This window comes from Palaemon carinicauda, chromosome 20 (genome assembly GCF_036898095.1).
Source record: "Palaemon carinicauda isolate YSFRI2023 chromosome 20, ASM3689809v2, whole genome shotgun sequence".
Lineage (NCBI taxonomy): Eukaryota > Metazoa > Arthropoda > Malacostraca > Decapoda > Palaemonidae > Palaemon > Palaemon carinicauda.
In genome coordinates, this window is record NC_090744.1 from 31,808,391 (window position 1) to 31,829,249 (window position 20,859).

The following is a 20,859-nucleotide window of genomic DNA, read 5'->3' on the forward strand; positions in this document are numbered from 1 at the left end:
ATCAAATAAACTACGTTTAAAATCTCTCACCGCATAAAGCCTGGGAACAAGAATAAAACTCTAGAAACGTTTTACCTTCTTCCCCTACAGCGACTAGGGAGAAGAGTAAAAAACGAGAACAACGTTACCCGTTTGAACGAAACGTTTATTCTCCTCTCTCTCCCTCCGTCTCTATCTCTCTCTCTCTTCTCTCTTGACTTAGAACCTGAGAGAAGAGCCCAATTATATATCGTTAAAACATATTATTTGCTAAAGGAAAAAACTGAAAGGTTTCCCAAATAAAAAGTTCCTTTATTTAGAATTTAAACCATTTAAGCTAAGAAAGAATGAACGAAACGCTAGAATCGGTTTACTCTTACTGCAACGTGAAACCGTGAAATACTCTCTCTCTATCGTAACGATAGAGCGCATGTTGAACGTCCTGAACGTCAACAACTGCGGAGACTAAACTAAACGTTAGTTCATCTTTGAAAACAGTACGAGACTATCAAAGAAATTCTTTCATAAAACATTAAAATTAAAAAAGTATTAAATTCTTAAAAGGTAAATACGATATGACGGGCTCAATGTTAATTAACTTCGGTTCCAAGTAAGGACCGCCTACTATTAGGGAAGGTCGCATATAAACAAACATAGAAATTAATTTTTATAAGTTTATAATAAATGGAAAGTTAATCGAAGAGGCCTATAAAGGCGGAGAGATATAAAATAAATAGATCTATAACTTGTTAAGCAAAATTACCAAAAACCTAAACACACTTCCGTCTAAGGGAAGGGTCGGCCATTTAAAAGTGAAAGAGAGTCCATACTCTCTTCGTCACCAACACTTCCGTCTAAGGGAAGGGTCGGCCATTTAAAAGTGAAAGAGAGTCCATACTCTCTTCGTCACCAACACTTCCGTCTAAGGGAAGGGTCGGCCATTTAAAAGTGAAAGAGAGTCCATACTCTCTTCGTCACCATAATTAAATCTATCCAAAACGAGTTCAAGTTTTGAAATGAAGATAAAACCCCTGCATAGCGAAAGCTCAAAACTGGAATAGTGTACTTTACCAAATCGTTGTGAAAACAAATCCAGTTAGGGACGGCGTATTTAGTAGGTCTTGCCTGTGGCACGACAGAGGGAAAATTGGTTCTTTGTTGACATCGAGTACTTGAGTACCTACTTGACAGATGGCGCTGTTGATGTACACCCCCACCTGTATAGCGATCGCTGGCGTATTCCGCCCGTAGGTTTTTTCTGTCGGGCAGCAGGGATGCAGCTATATGATCACCGGGTAAGTTTGATATTGAAAAAGGTTTCTTATGTAAGGTCTGAGTAAGGTAAAACAGAATAAAGAGAGAGATATAACTAAATGTAATTTCTAAGAATACTTTGCTAGATATTGTACACAATAAGCCTGTAAGTATGGCAAGAAAATCTAAAAGTGTACTCGTGTATATACTATGTATAAGTAATTACAATAGACTAAGAGACTAATGGCTATACTGTATTAGGTTACTTTATGTAGCAATGACCTTTCAATAAATAATGTTTGGGTACCATTGCTGTTGTCAAGTATGAATTATATGATTTTGGAGTGATCATATAATGAATTATGCATTTCTTTTCTTTCAGATTAGTGCATTGTTTATATTTTCTATCCACACACAAATACAGTTTTTTTTTTTCTGGAGTTATTCATGATTATAGGATATAGGCAGTTAGATTAGATACTTTAAAATTTTTTAGGAGTTATTGGTTCCCTCATTTTTTTTTCTGCATACATTATATATATAAGTTACATCACACTTAGGGTTACCAGATGACAAGATTAGGAATCTGGGTCACTTGAAATTACTCACCATATGTATAAATATATGCCTACTTACACAGCCTGACCATTATACTCTACAGTACAGTATTATATAACATTGATATAATTATCACATCATAAAAAAAAACATGAAGGAATAATTTTGATGGGGTATAAGTCATTATATAAAGACAAAAAAGAAAGTAATTTGGAAAATTCATGATATAAAAAATGGAAAATTATAAAAGGAGTAATTTGGAAAATTAATAATCAATACAAACAATACTGAAACTAAATTAACTCTACATTTGTATGAAGAGTATAAATTAACCCTTTTACTCCCAAAGGACGTACTGGTACGTTTCACAAAAGCCATCCCTTTACCCCCATGGACGTACCGGTACGTCCTAGCGAAAAAATGCTATAAAAATTTTTTTTTTCACATTTTTGATAATTTATTGAGAAAATTCAGGCATTTTTCAAGAGAATGAGACCAACCTGACCTCTCTATGACAAAAATTAAGCCTGTTAGAGCAATTTAAAAAAAGTATACTGCAAAATGTGATGGGATAAAAATAACCCCTTGGGGGTTAAGGGTTGGAAATTTCCAAATAGCCCGGGGGTAAAAGGGTTAAAATAAGAAATTTACATAAACGAAAATAGAACTCAAATCTTGATTCTTTGGGTTTCTTGGATGATTTGGCTTTTTAAAGAGGTCATCTGCCAAAAAATTCTTTACAATGAAAATAAAGTTCCATGTGCATTGTAAGATAGCTTCTACAGAGGCCACATCCAACTTGTTTCTGCTTGTCAGTCCACTGGATATTCATGAGTGAGAATACACGCTTAACATTAGCATTGTGAGCGGGAAGGCTAAATATATAAGTAATGGCACAAAAAAAGCATTCCTGTATATTGTTCTTGAAATTCTGTGATACAAAGTTCCAACTAAGAATCGTTATAAAGTATTAAAAAATATAACGTTATGGTATTATTAAGGGTATCCCAGAAGGGTCGATGTGGGACAGGACAAAATGATCAAATCTGGGACATGGCCCGGAAGAACGGGACGTTTAGCAACCCTAATCCAACTACAAAATTTATTAAAAACCAGACACTACTGTATATCATACAGTTTCACTTTTAGATGCCCATTCTTTGAAACCTGATTTATACTGATCCTAGATTGGTTACATAAAGGGTAGAGAAACATTAATAAAATTTTTGGATATTAAAACTGAACTTAAGGCTTATCTTCTAAGTTTCAAGGTACGGTTGAAATTTGACCAAGAAAACTAAGGTGGTCTCTTCTCCTTCCAGGTGCCAAAAATGAAGGTGAAAGAAATAATAGGGACAGGCAGCATAGCCTGGTCCCCAAGTGATGTCTTACCTGTGTACTTGGCCAGCGGAACAGCAGCACAGCAATTGGATGCCAGTTTTAGTACTAGCTCAACTCTCAATTTGTACAATTTGAATATTGCCCAGTCTAATCTTGAAACGAAAGTTGCTGCTTCCGTGGAATCGCCAGGAAGGTAAGTGAGGCTTTATTTGTCCTGGTAATCAAGTCGTAAGGTTTTAGAAGAGCTGATGCTGTGTCGTTATGAATTAAAGAATGTTTAGTTCACAAGTAATGTATGATGGCAAAATCAGCCCAGGGAATATTTGTATAAAGAGCGTTATAGCGGTTAAAGATATACAGTACTAACGATGTAATGCATCTGGATACGGTAAAATGAGAGGCTTCTTATTTGCATTTAGGTTCCATTCTGTCCAGTGGAGTGTTGCGGAAGGTAAGCCATCCGGCTTTATTTATGGTGGATGTGACAATGCATCCATCTATATTTATGATGCTGCCAAATTGCTGGCTGGGGAAGCTGACCATTTGGTGGGGAAGACAGAAGGGTTGCACGCTGGTCCAGTTTTCACTGTTTCGCCCAACCCTATTCAGGTAAGTCTCCTTAATGGAAAGGAATAATTGGTTATAAAGTGGATGTGCAACTTCAGCATTTCATCATGGAAGTTTTTTAAGTTTTTCAGATTTGATTTTTTTTTTTTGTAACTTTAATGATTGTTTACCAATTTCTTAATTATCTATAAAAGACAATTTTTATTAGCATTGAAGATGTAGCTTCTTTATTGTAAAATGTTGGACCTCAGTCATGGTTAGTAACTTATGTCTGCTGTTATAAAGAATTATATCAATGTCCATTGATAACTTCTTTGTTGTCTTTTACTTCTAAATGTTGAGTAAAATTTTGATACAATATGTAGGATTTTGATTTAGTTTAATTTTGTTTCAGAAAAATCTCATTGCATCGGGGTCTTCCGAATGTGAAATTTCTGTATGGGATATCAACAAATTAGACACTCCAAACTCTCCTGGGAAAAGACCAGCAATAAATGCTGATGTTAGCTGTGTATCATTCAACAGGTGAGACTGATACCATCAGAAACCCAGCAAAAAGTTTTTAACTTTTATTTCTTTTTGTTACGTAAATATACAAAACTTGTATACTGTAGGTAGTAAGTAAAATATTATGATGGTAAAAGCTGAATAAAGTTTCAACTGCCAGGTCGTCATTATATTTTTGCTCTTAGAGTTGGTTTTAACTTTTTAATTGTATGGTGTACCGAGTGACTGTCTTTTATTGTTTTTCAGACAAGTTGCACATATCTTAGCATCAACATATGCTGGTCATTGTGTTATGTGGGACCTAAGGAAACAAACTTCCATCATTTCAATATCAGATACTGTATCAAGGGTGAGTAAATAAATATCCAATGGATCTAGATGTTATATATTTTTTTCTTTATAGAAATCCCCTCCTTTCTGAACTACAGTATGTTTCAAGGTAGTTTTTCAGTAATGTTTTGTTTAGCAGTCGGCTAGGAATGTTTTGAACATCCTTTATGAAAAGTTTTATTTCTCTTTCAATGCAAAGCGATATTATTTGTAGAATGATTCCACCAAACACACAAGGTTTTCTTATTTAAAGCCTAAGGGAAATAGTTATTTTGGAAAAGAAAGAAAACTTTGAAATTGCATAAGAAGGTTGAAAATCAAACTTATTTAGGAAACAATTTTGGTTATAAAATATATACCATGTAGGTTTTTTTCTCTGCCTGTATAATAATTTATACTGTATCAGACCCCTAATATTTGCTAATGTAGTACAAATATTTGTTCCTACACGGATGCGAATCCTTGTCTTTTAATAGGAGTATGATTTCAGTGAAGCTATAATCTCTGCTGTTAAAAATCATAATGAGGTGTTGGTAGTTACTGTCGGGTTGCGAGGAATTCCTCTCCACCCCGTCAGTACACCAATAAGCTAGACAGACTCCAGCAGCCTAACAGTAGGTATGGATCTACTTTTGGTCTCCCTAACTTGGCTGCTTCAATATATTCTCTCTTTATTTTTTATGGTGTGTGTGTTGTTTATTGGAGAAACAACATTCACTATTGCCTTGGAACTGGAATTGTTGGCCAAAGTTGCGGAACCTAAATGAGTAAGAGTAACGTTGACCCAAATTCTGACTCATTGCAGGTGGCATGACTGCTTATGGTATTTTTCTTTAAAGGGATGTGGATAAGTATACGGAAAAAAGAGGAAGAAGGCAAAGCATAACTCTTCACCTTTGGTATCCTCTTCTATGCTAAAGGAATCTTTTAGCTATGTTCTTTCACCCTTAAGTATTTTACCCCTGGACCCTTCATCTTCTGGGGACCGGTCATCAAAGAAGCAGAAAGACCCAGGTCTTCCATATCCACTAGATCCACTAGTGGAGTGTGTGGTGGGTTTAGCTGTTTCCATTTGTGGATCAGGTGACCCAGCCCTTCATTTTGTAATGTGCCTCACATTGATGACTCCACGTTCTTGGCTCTAAAGATGCTGTGGCCTTCTTTAACCCTGTAGGGCATTCCGTCCAAGGAGAAACTGCAGGAAGTCCTTGCTGGGGTTAATCAGTCTCCTGTTGTTGCCACTTTTGGTGTGTCAGGTCTAGTGCCTGATGTGACCCCCACCCCCCTCCAGCATGGCCCTAACTATTGGTGTAGCTGATGACAGCTCCTAACTCTAAGTAGATCTGTCAGCTCCTGATATGACAACAACAGGGAAAGGGAAGATGCGGGTACTTCACCCTTCCGCTCCCAAGGCCATATAGACCTTTCCTTTGGAAATAGTCTCCTGCTGCTACCCACCTCCCGAAGGGGAAAAGGGAGCACTTCTATTGTGCCCAACCAGTGGTCTTCCATTCACACAAGCAATAAGAAAAGTCACCAGTTGACAGCACAAAACAAGCTCTCTTCCATTCCGAGGCAGGATCTACAGTGACTTTCCAAGAAGATAGAGACAAATCTTTATAAAGTAATGAAGACTAATGCATGCTAAAGAGCACATTCACTCTTCCATAGAAGAGTTCTTTGATGAGACTAACCCTATTCTTCGCATGCACATTAAGGCGCTCTCACAGCAAGAGTTTATTTATTCTTCCATTCTTCCAATGAAAAATCATATGGGGTTGAACCTCCTAAGTGGAGGCACACTAAGGTGCACAAGCACCCCAAAGTGCATTTATGCTCTTATGAAGAAGCAGATCTTGTGGTGGATCCTCATACTCACTCTTATGTGAAAGCACACGCTCTTGTCATAGAGCACTCTTATGTCTCTGAAGATGATGTAGATAGTGATATAATTCATCCTTGCATGCTTGCCAAGAATGCATGCACATGCTCCAAAGCATACCAACACATCTGAAAAAGAGCCAGCTCTTGAAATAGATCCTCATTATTGCACATGCGTGCCCCAGATATTACTTCGCTCCTGAAGAAGTAGCCCTTTCAGTTGGTCCTCGGCCTCGCACATGTACCAACATGTACCATGGTGCACGTATGTGCTCCATGAACTTCAAACTCAATCTCCTGTGCACACTAAGGCACGCAAGCCAATTGCAGAGCACTCACACCCTACTGATGAAGAACTTGCTGATGAAGTGGTTTCTGTCTTGCCTGCACCCATGGGTGCTCCCACTTCTCAAATGAGAAATTGGCGTGGGAGTTGAATATGCATTCTTAAGAGCATTTCACAGCGCACATATTCCTTGGAAGTCGAATGAAGTGATTCTGCAGTCCCAACGCACATGTGCTTTTAAGAGGAAGAACTGGCTTCTGAGTTTGAGGCTCCTGCTCGCACACTAAAATTTGTGTTAATGTCCCATAAAGATTCAGCTCTCCTATCCATGAAAGGTCAATTTGTTCTGCAGTTCCTTCCGAATTAAACATGCTAGCCCTTTAGTGATAAGAGTTTTCAACCAGGCAACCAAGGCTCGCAGGATCAAAGGGTATCAGATTTTTTAGGGAAGATAGCCCCTTGACTATTGCTGCCTCCTTATCGGAATAATGGTCAGGTTCTGTTAGAATCGGGAAAATGACGGATCGAACCTTGACAACTATTATATTGTTCCTACTCCCCATACCAGTTTCGGGAGACGAGTCAAGAGATTTGCATCCAATTAATTTAGGGCCTGCTTCAGCAAAGACAGAAACCTCTTAGTGAATCAACCTTCAGGAAAGTTCTTGCTATTGTCAGACAAGTGAACAGTGTAGAGGAAGCTTCTAGGGCACAATTCAAATCAGGCAAAACTTCTGTTGACTGCTTGTTTTGGGGTGTCACAGGTCTCAGAACCCTTGTGGGAACTTCTCTGGTTGGAATTAGCTCTTGAAAAAATTGAAAATGCAGACTTGCAAGTCTATAGGAGAAGTAATTCTTGGATCTAGCAGGCATGATAGGGTTCTACCCCTAGCAGGAAACCAGTCTTTTTCAACTTGATGCTGCAGTTACACCCCTGACACCAGGGTTATTGTTGGAAAGTCAGGTCAGAGCCTACTATCTTCTCTGCTTCAGAGTCTACCAACAGGGAAGTGGCTGGCATGGTGAACCTCCAGACCATGTCCTGGTTTGACTACTAGTGGGGTGTAGTGGGACTCATCTTCTCTTTTCAGGATCTGTCAGAGCCTTTGAACAAAAAGGACTTTACTGACATAGTTCTCTCAGGGATAAAACAGTTACCTATTTGGCTCACCAGTTACTAATCAGTGGACAACTGGGTCTTATAATGAGAAATTTGGTGGTAACGAAGTTGACTCTGCAGAATGGCCAGCTGGAGGCTATGTCCCTAAGGAATACTTCCATTCTTAAGAGCTCAGCTTTCTTCCCTCCCATTGAAGTGGAAGAGAGAAATTAAGGAAATTGGTACAGGACAACATTTTCCACAGAGCTGTCTCATTCAATGGTGCAAAAAATCCTAAATTTACAAAATCAATAGCATCTTTGAAGTTGGCCAAAGAAGCTATCTTTGATTCAGAGGGGAAAATTGGTCCCTCCTTATACCTCCTCTTGTAGAAACCCAGATGCAAGTCGACCCATTCAAACCCAAGGTGGTTAGCCCAGAACGGAACGAGATAGAAGTGGAGACAAAAGGACGATGAGACATGCAGTCCCAACTTGCTGTCACGAGGTTGGGGGATGCATATCAAGCCATAGGGCAAGGTGGCAATCTTATGGAGCCAAGGAATGGGTGGTTAATATCCCTTTGGTATGGATACTGTATTCCATTAATTGGTTCTAATCCTCTCCTCATATTGTTTCGCAGGTTGATAAGAGGCGTATTGAAATCAACACTAGCACATCTTGAGCTCAGTGTGGTTGACATCCCGGGTTTTTACATTAGCCTGTTTGTTCATAAGAACTTCCTCCCTCCCAAGGATAAGTCTCCTATTAAAGGAAGAGGGTTTGTATCAGTGTAGGAACAAATCACAAATTCTAAAAGTAGTTTGTATTTTTCCTTACTGAACAAACTTGAGTTATTCAAGTTACACTTCCCACCTCAACCGCCCTGCTGATTCCTAGGTGAAGGTCAAAGTGACTTACTGGTGCACTGACGTGGGTGTTAAGATTCCCCACTACCTTTCAGTAGCTACTGATCCCTTGTTATAATTTTTAACAGCTAAGTTTTCAGCTTTACTGAAATTATATTCATATTAAAAGACTCTGGAAAGGATTTGTGATGGTACTTAATATTTTTAAACAATCTAAAAAGATAATATACAGTAGAATAAGCTTCCTCTGTAATATTTTACTCATTGAAGGGAGAAAAGACTTAACTGTAAAAAATTGTCTTGGATTTTGTTAGAAATGATATTTCTAATGGCAATCCAGTTGTTGAGAACAGAAATATCAGAAATCTCAAAGCTGGAAGTACTGTAAATCTCTTATCTATCATATTACACTAAGTTAACCCACACAAGAGATTCAAAGTATTAAGGGAAATTCTCTATGCATATATACCTTGATTTTGGTCCAGGTATTTTGTTAATCATGTGTTTTAGGAAGCCATAATTATTGTTTCTATTTACTATAGTATAGGATTATAATGGCAAACCTTTAAATTACATTAAATATAATGTGATGTTTGTGGCCTGTAATTTAACGGGAATGACAGAATATTTAAGAATATTGTAAGGGAGAAAAGCTAGAAAGATAAACAATGGGTGGTCTCTGATCTAATTCTTATTAACTTGACAATTTCGTCAAGAAGTTTAATATCGGAAATATTTACCTGGGTATTTTCCTCAGCTTTATGCAAGGGGGAAAACTTTTCATGCAAAATAGCCAGGAAGCAATAGAATGTTAACTTATGGTTGAATGCCTCATTTCCTTTTAGATGAAGTCGAAAAGTATTTGTTGGAATCCTAGCGTAGCTACACAGTTATTGCTAGCAAGTGATGATGACAGCACACCGTGGGCACAGATTTGGGACTTGCGTTATGCTAATCAGCCGATCAAAACTCTACAAGGTCATCAGAGAGGCATTTTGAAAGCAATGTGGTGTGCTCAGGATGATAACCTTCTGATTACAGCCTCTAAGGATAACAAGTAAGTTTCTCAGTATTTTTTTATTGTTAGAGTTTGAATGGAATTTCTTTAAACACACTTGAATATTTTATTCTATATTATTTTGTTAACCCTTTTACTCCCAGGCTATTTGGAAATTTCCAACCCTTAACCCCCAGGGGGTTATTTTTTTCCCAGCACATTTTGCAGTATATTTTATTTGAATTGCTCTAACAGCCTTAATTTTTGTCATAGAGAGATTAGGTTGGTCTCATTCTCTTGGAAAATGCCTGAATTTTCTAAAAAAAATTATCAAAAATATGAAAAAAAAAAATTTAATGGCATTTTTTTGCAAGGACGTACCGGTACGTCCATGGGGGTAAAGGGATGGCTTTTATGAAATGTACCAGTACGTCCTTTGGGGTTAAAAGGGTTAATAAACTTTTATAATTTATTACATAATAGTAGCTTTTTAAGTTTTACCCTAGTCAACATCCCAAGTATATTATTGAAGACCAAACTCTAGATTGAATATTCAGTGATGGTTTATTTTTAACATCTGAAGTATAATGAAATCATAGATAAAATTAATTTCATATAGTTCTGTATGGTAATGATAAATATCAATGATGAGGATACTAGAATGTTTTAAAAGTAAAAAGTCTGAAGGTATAACTCATCGCTAATTATGAAAAAAATTTCTCTTTAACGCAGAATTTACGTTTGGAATCCAAATCTGACTAATGGCACGGAAATAGTAGGGGAGTTTCCTTCGTATAATCAGTGGAGCTTTGATATGGATTGGTGTGGCAGAGATCCATCTCTGGTTGCTATGGCATCTGTCGATGGCTATGTTAGTGTGTACTCAATTTTGGGTGGAGGACTGCCCCCAACTCAAACTGACAAGGTTAGTATGTACATGGTATTTTATGAGAAAAATCACTTGCATGTGTGATTATTTTAACCTTTTGTATGCTATATTTTTCTGGGATATTTAATGCATTATAGTGTAGTTCATATTCTTCACTTAGAATTTTAGACACTTGCAATGCTGAGTACAGTACTCGTTTCATTGGCTTTGATCTCTCTTTTTTCATAGAATAATGATGAAATATCTTTCAGTTTTCGGCCATAGCAGACTCATTTCCAGGAATGGAAATGCCTGCCGTAGCACCACAAGGTGTGTCTCCACAGCCCATCCAGTTGAAATATGCTCCTAAGTGGTTCCCCAAGCCTGCTGGTGCTCGATTCTGTGTGAGTTGATTCTTTTCATGATTGTTTTATATACTGTAATAGAAGCTCTTCTATTTGTAATTTATTAGAGTATTTTTTTGATTGGAGTTTGAATATTATTAGGTTTACTTCTTTAATTGTTCTTTTGAAGTTCATATATTTAATTATATTAGTTTTATAAAATTCTATTTCAGGTTTAGATACGGGTCATGATTTCTATATGGGGGAACTACAGTACCTGTATTTGAAAATGTACAATAATGTTCTTTTTAACAGTTCGGTGGACGGTTGGTTTCGTGGAATAGTCAGACACGTGGGGTGGCAATTTCTCAGGTAGTTACAGAACCTGAACTGGTTGATCGAAGCAGGCAACTTGAGGAATCCCTCTCTCAGGGGCAGCTAGATTTGTTTTGCCAAGCAAAAGCACAAAATGCTGCTCAAACATCAGATCAGGTTAGTTCTGAAAAGAAGAGAAAGAATGGAGAAACCAGTTTCTCTTGTTTATAGTTTTTTAAAGATAAGTTTATGCGCTACTATTTTTATATATACAGTATATTTTAAAAGCTATATAATTTTAAATATAAAACTTACCCGCTGGTTATATAAAAGAGCTGAAGTCCCTGACGCCAGGGCAGAAAATTCAAATCTCGCGCTATCGAAGATACGCCAGGTGTACCAACCGCACCCTAGCGGTAGAACAGGTGGAACTACACACCAACTCCAGTTCTTCTCTCTGCCGTCATAGCTGACTGACATACAGAAGTTCGCTCTCGTGTTTTTACTCTCTTGGGAAGTTGTTTGGTGATGTACAACGTTCTTTTTTGAGTTTAAGCTATCGTTGATTAATTTTCCTTGGTTCTTATCTTGAAATCTTTTTGTTTGAGATTTTCTTTATTGTTTTTTCCCTTACTTTTTGCTTGTCGGTCTCTCACGTTAACTTTAAAATGGCCGACTCCTCCCCTGCTCAGCGTAGGTGTGTTAGTGAGGGTTGTCATACACGACTTCCTAATGGATCTATTGATCCTCATTCTATTTGTGTAAAATGTAGGGGTAAATTTTGTTCATTAGATGATAGGTGTAATGAGTGTCTTTCCTTAACTAATGATGATTTTGGTACTTACGATCGTTATGTTAGGAGATTATAGAGAGATAGACTTAGGCGTAGTTCTTCCCGATCTGTGGATAGAACCTTACCTAATTTACCTGTTCCTAATCCTGTTCCTTCCCCTGTGGTGGTAGATCAGGAACCTACTATGAAGGACATGTTTACTGCTATTTTGTCTCTTGGTGAGAAAGTTGAGTCCTTAGCAGCCGATAGAAATACTATCTTTTCAGAGTTAAAGGTATTGAAAAACCGTGATCCTATCGGAACTGTGGAAAGTGTTTCAGTGTCTGATGTGGTACCGAAGAATCGTGACTCTCTCGGTGTTGTGACAAGTGTTGATAATGTGGTTAGTGTTGCGGAAGGTGCGTCGACTCGAGTGTCTGATGTGGTACCGAAGAATCGTGACTCTCTCGGTGTTGTGACAAGTGTTGATAATGTGTTTAGTGTTGCGGAGGGTGCGTCGGCACGATCTTGTCGTTCACCTAGCCTTAGACCTCTTTCGAGCTCTCGAACCCATGGGAGAAGTAATGTCGAACGGCTTAAGGGAACGAGAAGCATCATCAATCGTGCAGACGTCCCCTCGAACGTTCCTGTTGCCGTAGCTCAGGTCGTTCACCCTCATCGTAGGAAAGGGGAGGTTCATACGTTATCCCCGTCTTCCGATGAAGGGTCGGGGAGTGAGATCTGGCGGCGAGCGTCGAGACCGCTTAAACGCTCCCATGTTGATTCACAGCGTCGGGAATCGCCTGTGCGGCCAGGATGTAGTTCGTGGGGTTCACCGGAACGTTTCCGTTCTCCCAGCGCTTGCACTCCGGCCAAACGTTCGGATCACCGTGTTCGTGCGGATATGATTCCTTCCGATTCGGACCTTGTAACTATTCATGCACCTCCTCTTCCATCGGATTGGCTTTCTTCCCCTGAAATGCGTGGTGACATTAGTGCGAATCTTCCTTCTAGGAGTTCTGTTGATCCGAAATGGACTGCGCTTTTGTCTATGAAGGAACAACTCTCGTCGTTGATGGATTCTTATCAACCAGGTGTTGGCGTTGTGTCTGGGTGTTCGATGTCAGACCAGTTATCGCACAAACGTTCGATGGTATATGGCCTTGACGAGTTATCACTTAGGCGGTCTCCCATTCACAGTGTTCAACGCCAGGTTGATTTTGATGAGTCGCGTCAGAGAGTTTTGGTTGACCAGTTTGCGTTTTCTGGTCGCGGGGAAGAGCGTCGGCGTCGACAAGTGGACGAGACGCGGCAACAATTTGAAGTAGTGGATCGCCCGCGGCAACAACTTTTGGACGCGGCGCGTCAAAACATTGGTTTACAGCGGCGACATCCTGACTCCTTTAATCGCTCGCAGCAACAGTCCTCGGACTTTGCGCGACCTCGCGGCGATCTTCAACAGTTACCTTCTGATTTCAAGCGTTCTTCTGTTCAACAACAGTTGAATTCTAAGCGGTCTAAGCAGTTGTTGGTTGAGGATGATCGTCTACATGTCCGTGTTTCGCATCAATCTACTTCTACTTCTCCCCACCAAATTGACTCAGAGGTTGGCCTTGACAGGCAGTCCCATCCAGACGTTGTTCCTTCGGTTCAGGCTGCAGCTGTTGCTGCACTGCCAGAAGACGAACCAGAGGAAAAGTCGGATGAGGATAATCCTATTGAGGAAGTCTCTGAGAATGAGGAGGAGAAGCATTATCAGCATGCTGTGGACCTTCGCAAGTTTATGCTTATTTTGACTGGAATTTTCCCGGATTCTTTTACCCCTGTGGCCCCTCGTTCTCCGCCTTCTGAATTCATCTTAGGTAAAGCTACTAAGGTTCCAGTTTACACCAAGATGGTTCTTTCTCGATCTTCTAAGCGGGCCTTGAAGTTAATGGGTTCTTGGTTGGACTCCAAGAAAGCTTTTGGCAAGACGGCCTTTGCCTTTCCTCCCGCTAGGTTAGCCTCTAAATCTAGTGTGTGGTATGAGACTGGTGAAGTGTTGGGCTTGAGTTTTCCTTCTTCTGCACAAGGGGATTTTTCAAGTTTGGTAGATGCTTCTCGTCGTCTTGCCTTAAGGAAGACGAAGATTTGGTGGTCCATTCCAGAGTTCGACCATTTGCTTAAAGGTCTTTTCAGGGCCTTCGAAGTTTTTAATTTTTTGGACTGGGCTTTGGGGGCTTTGAGTAAGAGGGTCTCTGATATGACGGAAACGGACACTAGTGGTTTGGTTCATTTGATGTCCTGCTTGGACAAAGGTGTGAGAGATGGCTCCAACGAACTTGCTGCCTTGTTTACAGCTGGAATTCTCAAGAAAAGGGCCACGATGTGCTCCTTCCTCTCCGCAGGAGTGTCTCCCTATCAGAAGACAGGCCTTCTTTTCGCACCTTTGTCTAATTCTTTATTTCCTCAGGAATTAGTGGGCGAGGTGGCTACTGCTCTCACTCAGAAGGCCACACATGACTTAGTTACTCATTCGACTAGGAAAGTTTTGCCTCCGTCATTCTCCTCTCGAAAACCTAAGGAATCTTCTTCTGGGTTTCGTCCTCAGTCCTTTCGTGGGAAGCCCTCTGGGAGAGGCTCTTTTAAACCAGAAGGAAGGAAACCTAGAGGCAGAGGGGGCAAGTCCGGCCGAGGTAAAGTCTGACTGCCCTCTCCTTCAGACAGCAGTGGGGGCCAGGTTGACTCACTTTTGGGAGGCTTGGGAGAGGAATGGAGCGGACCCCTGGTCCGTCCAGGTGTTAAAGGAAGGCTACAAGATCCCCTTCCTGACCAATCCTCCTTTAGTCACAGATCCAGTGGATCTTTCGCCCAAATACAGAGAGGGTCCCAAGAAACAAGCCATGCTTCTACAGATGTCTCTTTTATTAGAGAAACGAGCAATAGAGGAAGTGCAAGATGTTACGTCTCCGGGGTTTTACAACCGCCTTTTTCTAGTACCCAAGAGTTCCGGGGGGTGGAGACCGGTTCTGGACGTAAGTGTGCTCAATGGTTACGTCCAAAACTCGACGTTCACCATGGAGACTCAGAAAACAGTTCTGGCAGCTGTGAGGAAGAACGATTGGATGGTCTCTTTAGATCTTCAGGATGCCTATTTCCACCTTCCGATTCATCCCAGCTGCAGACGTTATCTGAGGTTCATGGACGGAAACAAGGTCTTCCAGTTCAGGGCTCTTTGTTTCGGACTTTGCACGGCTCCTCTATTGTTCACCAAGATCATGCTGAACGTGGCAAGCATGCTGCATTCGAGGGGAATCAGGGCCTCTCTGTATCTGGACGATTGGCTGATAAGAGCCTCCTCAGCCGATTGTTGTTTGAAGGACCTCAAGATGACTTTGGATCTCTCCAGAGAACTGGGTCTCCTGGTGAGCTCGAAAAAATCACAACTCATTCCATCCCAGGAGATTCTTTATTTGGGGATGGAGATTCACAGTCGGAGTTTTCGGGCTTTTCCGTCGTCGGTGAGAATCCAAGCAGCCCTCCTAAAAGTACAAACGTTCCTGAAGAGAGATCTTTGCTCCGTCAGAGATTGGATGAGCCTTCTGGGGACTCTCTCGTCGTTAGAGAAGTTCGTGACCCTGGGGAAGTTGTTCTTGCGTCCTCTTCAGTTTCATCTCAACCGCCATTGGAAGAAAGGGGACAGCCTCGACAGGGATTGCATTCCCATCTCGACTTCCATCAAGTCTCATCTTCAATGGTGGAACAACGAGCCCAGACTGAAAGAAGGCTTGTCTTTACTTCAGAGGAACCCAAACCTCGTGTTGTGTTGCGACGCCTCCAACTCGGGGTGGGGAGCCACTCTAGAGAAGCAGGAACTTTCGGGGACTTGGACGGTAGAGCAAACCTCTCTCCACATCAATCAAAAAGAGCTTTTAGCTATTCATCTGGCTCTCATCGGCTTCGAAAAGCAGATCAGGGGCAAGGTAGTCCAAGTCAATTCGGACAGCACGACAGCTCTGGCCTATATTGCGAAACAAGGCGGGACCCACTCTTGGCCTCTGTTCGAGATTGCAAGATTGCTCCTCATCTGGGCGGAGGAAAGGAAGGTGACTCTTTTGACGCGGTTCATCCAGGGAGTCAACAATGTGAGCGCAGACAGACTCAGCAGGAAAGGTCAGGTTCTCTCCACAGAATGGATTCTGCACCCGGACATCTGCAAGAGTCTGTGGCGGTTATGGGGTCGACCTCTCGTGGATCTCTTTGCCACCGCGAAGACCAAACGACTAGAGTGTTACTGCTCTCCGGTTCCGGATCCCGAAGCTTTTCACATAGACGCTTTTCTGATGAACTGGTCACACATGGAGGTTTATGCCTTTCCTCCGTTCAAGATCCTTTACAAAGTGATTCAGAAGTTCGTTTCACACGAGGAGACCAGAATGACACTGATAGCTCCGTTCTGGCCGTCAAGGAGCTGGTTTCCAGAGGTACTGGAATGGATGGTGGATGTCCCGAGAAGCCTTCCCATGAGACCCGATCTTCTCAGACAACCTCACTTGGCCCGAAATCATCAAAACCTCCGAGCTCTACGTCTGACTGCCTTCAGACTATCGAAAAACTCGCTAGAGCTAGAGGATTTTCGAAGAAGGCAGCCAAGGCAATTGCAAGGGCAAGAAGGTCTTCAACCATCAAGGTGTATCAGTCCAAGTGGGAGTTGTTCAGGGAATGGTGTAGAACTAACGCGATTTCCTCTTCCAGTACATCGCTTTCCCAAATAGCAGATTTTTTCTTGGACCTTAAAACTAAGCATAACTTCTCGTCATCAACTATTAAAGGTTACAGGAGTATGTTGGCGACGGTTTTTCGACACAGGAACCTAGACCTTTCTGATAATAAGGATCTACGAGATTTACTTAGGTCTTTTGATACGACCAAGATGATTCAAACGGCTCCCATCGTCTGGAATTTGGATGTTGTCCTTAAATTTCTCATGAGTGACAGATTTGAGCCTTTACACTCGGCTTCATTTAAGGACTTAACCTTGAAAACCCTTTTTCTAGTTACCCTCGCCACTGCGAAAAGAGTTAGTGAAGTTCACGCTTTAAGCAAGAACATTGGTTTTCGGAATGGGAAAGCCATTTGTTCTTTGCAACTGGGGTTTCTGGCCAAGAACGAAAACCCTTCTCGACCATGGCCCAAATCCTTCGAGATTTCTAACCTTTCGGATTTGGCTGGCGATGAATTGGAAAGGGTTCTCTGTCCAGTTAGAGCTCTACGGTGTTATGTGGACAGAACTAAGAATCTGAGAGGTAACTCAGACGCTCTGTGGTGTGCAGTTCGGAAACCCTCGATGCCCATGTCCAAGAATGCCTTGTCTTTTTTCGTTAGATTGTTGATTCGAGAAGCTCATGCTCAGTGTGATGAGTCGGATCAGAGGCTCCTCAAAGTCAAGACACATGAAGTCAGAGCGGTAGCGACTTCAGTGGCCTTTAAACAGAACCGTTCTCTGCAAAGTCTGATGGATACAACATTTTGGAGAAGTAAGTCTGTTTTTGCATCCCATTATTTGAAGAATGTTCAGACTCGCTATGAGGACCTTTTTACGTTGGGTCCTTTTATAGCTGCTAATGCGATAGTAGGTGAATGATCTACCACTACGTTCCCTTTTTTCCTAATACCCCTTTTCTATCTCTTGGAACTCGTTTTTTATGGTTGTTTGTGGAGATTGGGCGTCAGTCTTCCGCAATCTTTGATTTGGCTAGGTGGTCAATTTGTTCCTTGAGTGCACCCGGAACAAGGGTATTGGTTGAGGTCCTGTCATGTTATAGGTGTTTGTACCGTTTGACAGCTCCTAGAGATTTTCAGCCCGAGTGGATTACTGGATCTCTTAAGGATAGCGGACGAAATGAGGCAGAGTATCATTGCTGTCAGCTTCCTTATCAGGTGAGAACTGCTTAAGTTTATTGTATGTAACCCTTAAGTGAATTTTCTGTATGTAGCTGTCTCTGACCCGCCACCAAGGGGTGTCAATCAGCTCTTTTATATAACCAGCGGGTAAGTTTTATATTTAAAAATGATATTTTCATAATAAAATAAATTTTTGAATATACTTACCCGCTGGTTATATAAATTTAACACCCTCCCTCCTCCCCTCTAGAGACTACCTATGGTATGGCTATGAGGCATGGAAGAACTGGAGTTGGTGTGTAGTTCCACCTGTTCTACCGCTAGGGTGCGGTTGGTACACCTGGCGTATCTTCGATAGCGCGAGATTTGAATTTTCTGCCCTGGCGTCAGGGACTTCAGCTCTTTTATATAACCAGCAGGTAAGTATATTCAAAAATTTATTTTATTATGAAAATATCATTTTACTGCACTTAGTTAATTTATATTGTTTCTACCTAATAGTTTACAAGTTTTAAAACATTTTAGGTTCTGTGGAAATTTTCTGAGGCAAACTTCGAAGAAAAATTATGGCAGACCATCGGTGCCAACTTTGGACAGTCTCCCCGTGCCAATTTTATGGATATATTGGGATATTCAAAGACTCAGGTGTCAAGTAAGCTGAAGCCAGCTGTGCCAGCCGCTGCAGAAAATGGAGTGAGCCCTGAAGATTTGGCCGATAAGATGGCAAGCCTTGCAACCACTGTATGTATGCCATACTTTGTTTTTTTAAGATGCTCTTTTTCATTGTTGGTTATTAAAAACTTGAATTTTGCAACAAATTCTTATACTGTACTGCAGTGCTTAGAGTGGCGCATAACACAGCACAAGCTTTCTTCCACTAAGCAGAACATATGAAATGAAATCACACCATTTCTTTTAACAAATTTGATTGCATGTTCAAACAATGCTGTGTATTAGATTTCACATCATAAACAAGAAATTTATAATCATTAAAGAATTATTTCAACTTATTACGGTTTAAATGGTTTGTTAAACAGTGATAATTTTTTAAGACTGCTGTCATAAACTTAATTTTAGTGTTTGTACATATTATGCAAAGATTTGTTTTGTCTCTGCTCATACTGGTGCTTATACATTTTGTTTATTCATGCATGTAATGATGAGACAGGAGTAAATATTAATCTCGAGTGTGCTGCTATTTTTGCTTCTTGCATTCATGCTTTCAGAGTTAGCTTTACATAGTTTGTGATTGTAGATAGGTTTGCTTTGCCTTCACTAAATTTAATTTCATTTCCCGCAAGCAGAGGCGAATGCAAACTAACAGCCAAGGGTGGTTGGTTGTTCCTGTAAGTACTGGTGCATGAATTTAATTTTTGCTGTTTAGTACTAAGCCTATAAAACTCTTTTAGGATGAAATGCTACAATTTCAAAGACTTCAAACTGCATGATCCATTTAGGGTAGTTTTATTTCAGGTATTGTAGCATAAGACGCATGTACAGGATAGTATAGTACAGTACTTAGTTTATTGTCTTTTTTTTTTTTTTAGGAACCACTCATTTTAAGGGTTAACATGCTTTGGGCATTCTTAACGCTTCATAAAAGTGTGTGTGTGTGTGTGTATATATATATATATATATATATATATAAATATATATATATATATATATATATATATATATATATTTATATATTTATATATATATATATACATATATATATATATATATATATATATATATATATATATACATATATATATATATACATATACAGTATATATATATAAATATATATATATATATATATATATATATATATATATATATATATATATATATATATATATATATATATATATATATATATATATATATATATATATATATATATATATATATATATATACATATATATGTATATATGTATATATGTATATATATATATATATATATATATATATATATATATATACATATATATATATATATATACATATATATATACATATATATATATATATATATATATATATATACAGTATATATATATATATATATATATATATATATATATACAGTATATATATATATATATATATATATATATATATATATATATATATATATATATATATGTATATATATATATGGATTATGTGTTGGTAACTAAAAGAATGTTTGGAAGATTGAAAGACGTGCACGTGTTTAGGGGTATGGCTAACGGTATGTCTGATCATTTTATGGTGGAAGGAAAATTAGTTGTAGCAAAAGAGTGGGGGAATAGAGTAGGTGGATGTAAAAGGGAGCTAGTGAGGGTTGAAGAGCTAATAAAACCGGGGGTAAAAAGTAAATATCAGGAAAGGTTGAAAATGGCATATGACGAGGTGAGAGTAAGAGAAACTGGTAATTTAGAGGAGGAGTGGAAGTTATCAAAAGAAAATTTTGTTGGGATTGCAAGTGATGTATGTGGCAAGAAGGTTGTTGGAGGCAGCATGAGGAAGGGCAGTGAATGGTGGAATGAAGGAGTGAAGGTAAAAGTGGAAGAGAAAAAGAGGGCTTTTGAAGAATGGCTGCAGAGTAATAGTATAGAGAAGTATGAAAATATAGAGACCAAAAGGTGGAAGTAAAGCGCAAGGTACGTGAGGCAAAGAGGGCAGCTGACCTGAGGTGGGGTCAGGGACTGGGTCAGTCATATGAAGAGAATAAGAAGAAGTTTTGGAAAGAAGTGAAGAGAGTAAGGAAGGCCGGCGCAAGAATTGAAGAGACAGTGAAAGATGGAAATGGAAGGTTGTTAAAAGGAGAGGAGGCAAGGAAAAGGTGGGCGGAATATTTTGAAAGTTTGCTGAATGTTGAGGATGATAGGGAGGCAGATATAATTGCGGTTCCAGGTGTTGAGGTGCCAGTGATGGGAGATGAGAATGAGAGAGAGATTACAATAGAGGAAGTGAGGAGAGCACTAGATGAAACGAGAGTAGGAAAAGCATCGGGTATGGATGGTGTGAAAGCTGAG

At 39.7% G+C, this 20,859-nt stretch overlaps 1 protein-coding gene across 10 annotated transcripts in view; it reads left to right on the forward strand.

The window, feature by feature from the left end:
* The window catches only part of LOC137660261 (protein transport protein Sec31A-like), a 129,140-nt gene that overhangs the window by 11,650 nt on the left and 96,631 nt on the right, over window positions 1-20,859 (forward strand). For 8 of the 10 annotated variants that reach the window (XM_068395020.1, XM_068395011.1, XM_068395016.1 and 5 more), the window contains exons 2-11: window positions 3,114-3,325; window positions 3,552-3,741; window positions 4,094-4,224; window positions 4,453-4,555; window positions 9,516-9,727; window positions 10,400-10,592; window positions 10,808-10,939; window positions 11,195-11,371; window positions 18,375-18,590; window positions 19,154-19,195. In XM_068395020.1, coding sequence (XP_068251121.1) covers window positions 3,123-3,325; window positions 3,552-3,741; window positions 4,094-4,224; window positions 4,453-4,555; window positions 9,516-9,727; window positions 10,400-10,592; window positions 10,808-10,939; window positions 11,195-11,371; window positions 18,375-18,590; window positions 19,154-19,195 — 1,599 coding nt within the window. In that variant the 5' untranslated portion in view covers window positions 3,114-3,122. The remainder of the gene's footprint in view (window positions 1-3,113; window positions 3,326-3,551; window positions 3,742-4,093; window positions 4,225-4,452; window positions 4,556-9,515; window positions 9,728-10,399; window positions 10,593-10,807; window positions 10,940-11,194; window positions 11,372-18,374; window positions 18,591-19,153; window positions 19,196-20,859) is intronic. The other 2 variants (XM_068395013.1, XM_068395015.1) reach the window with 1 other exon arrangement.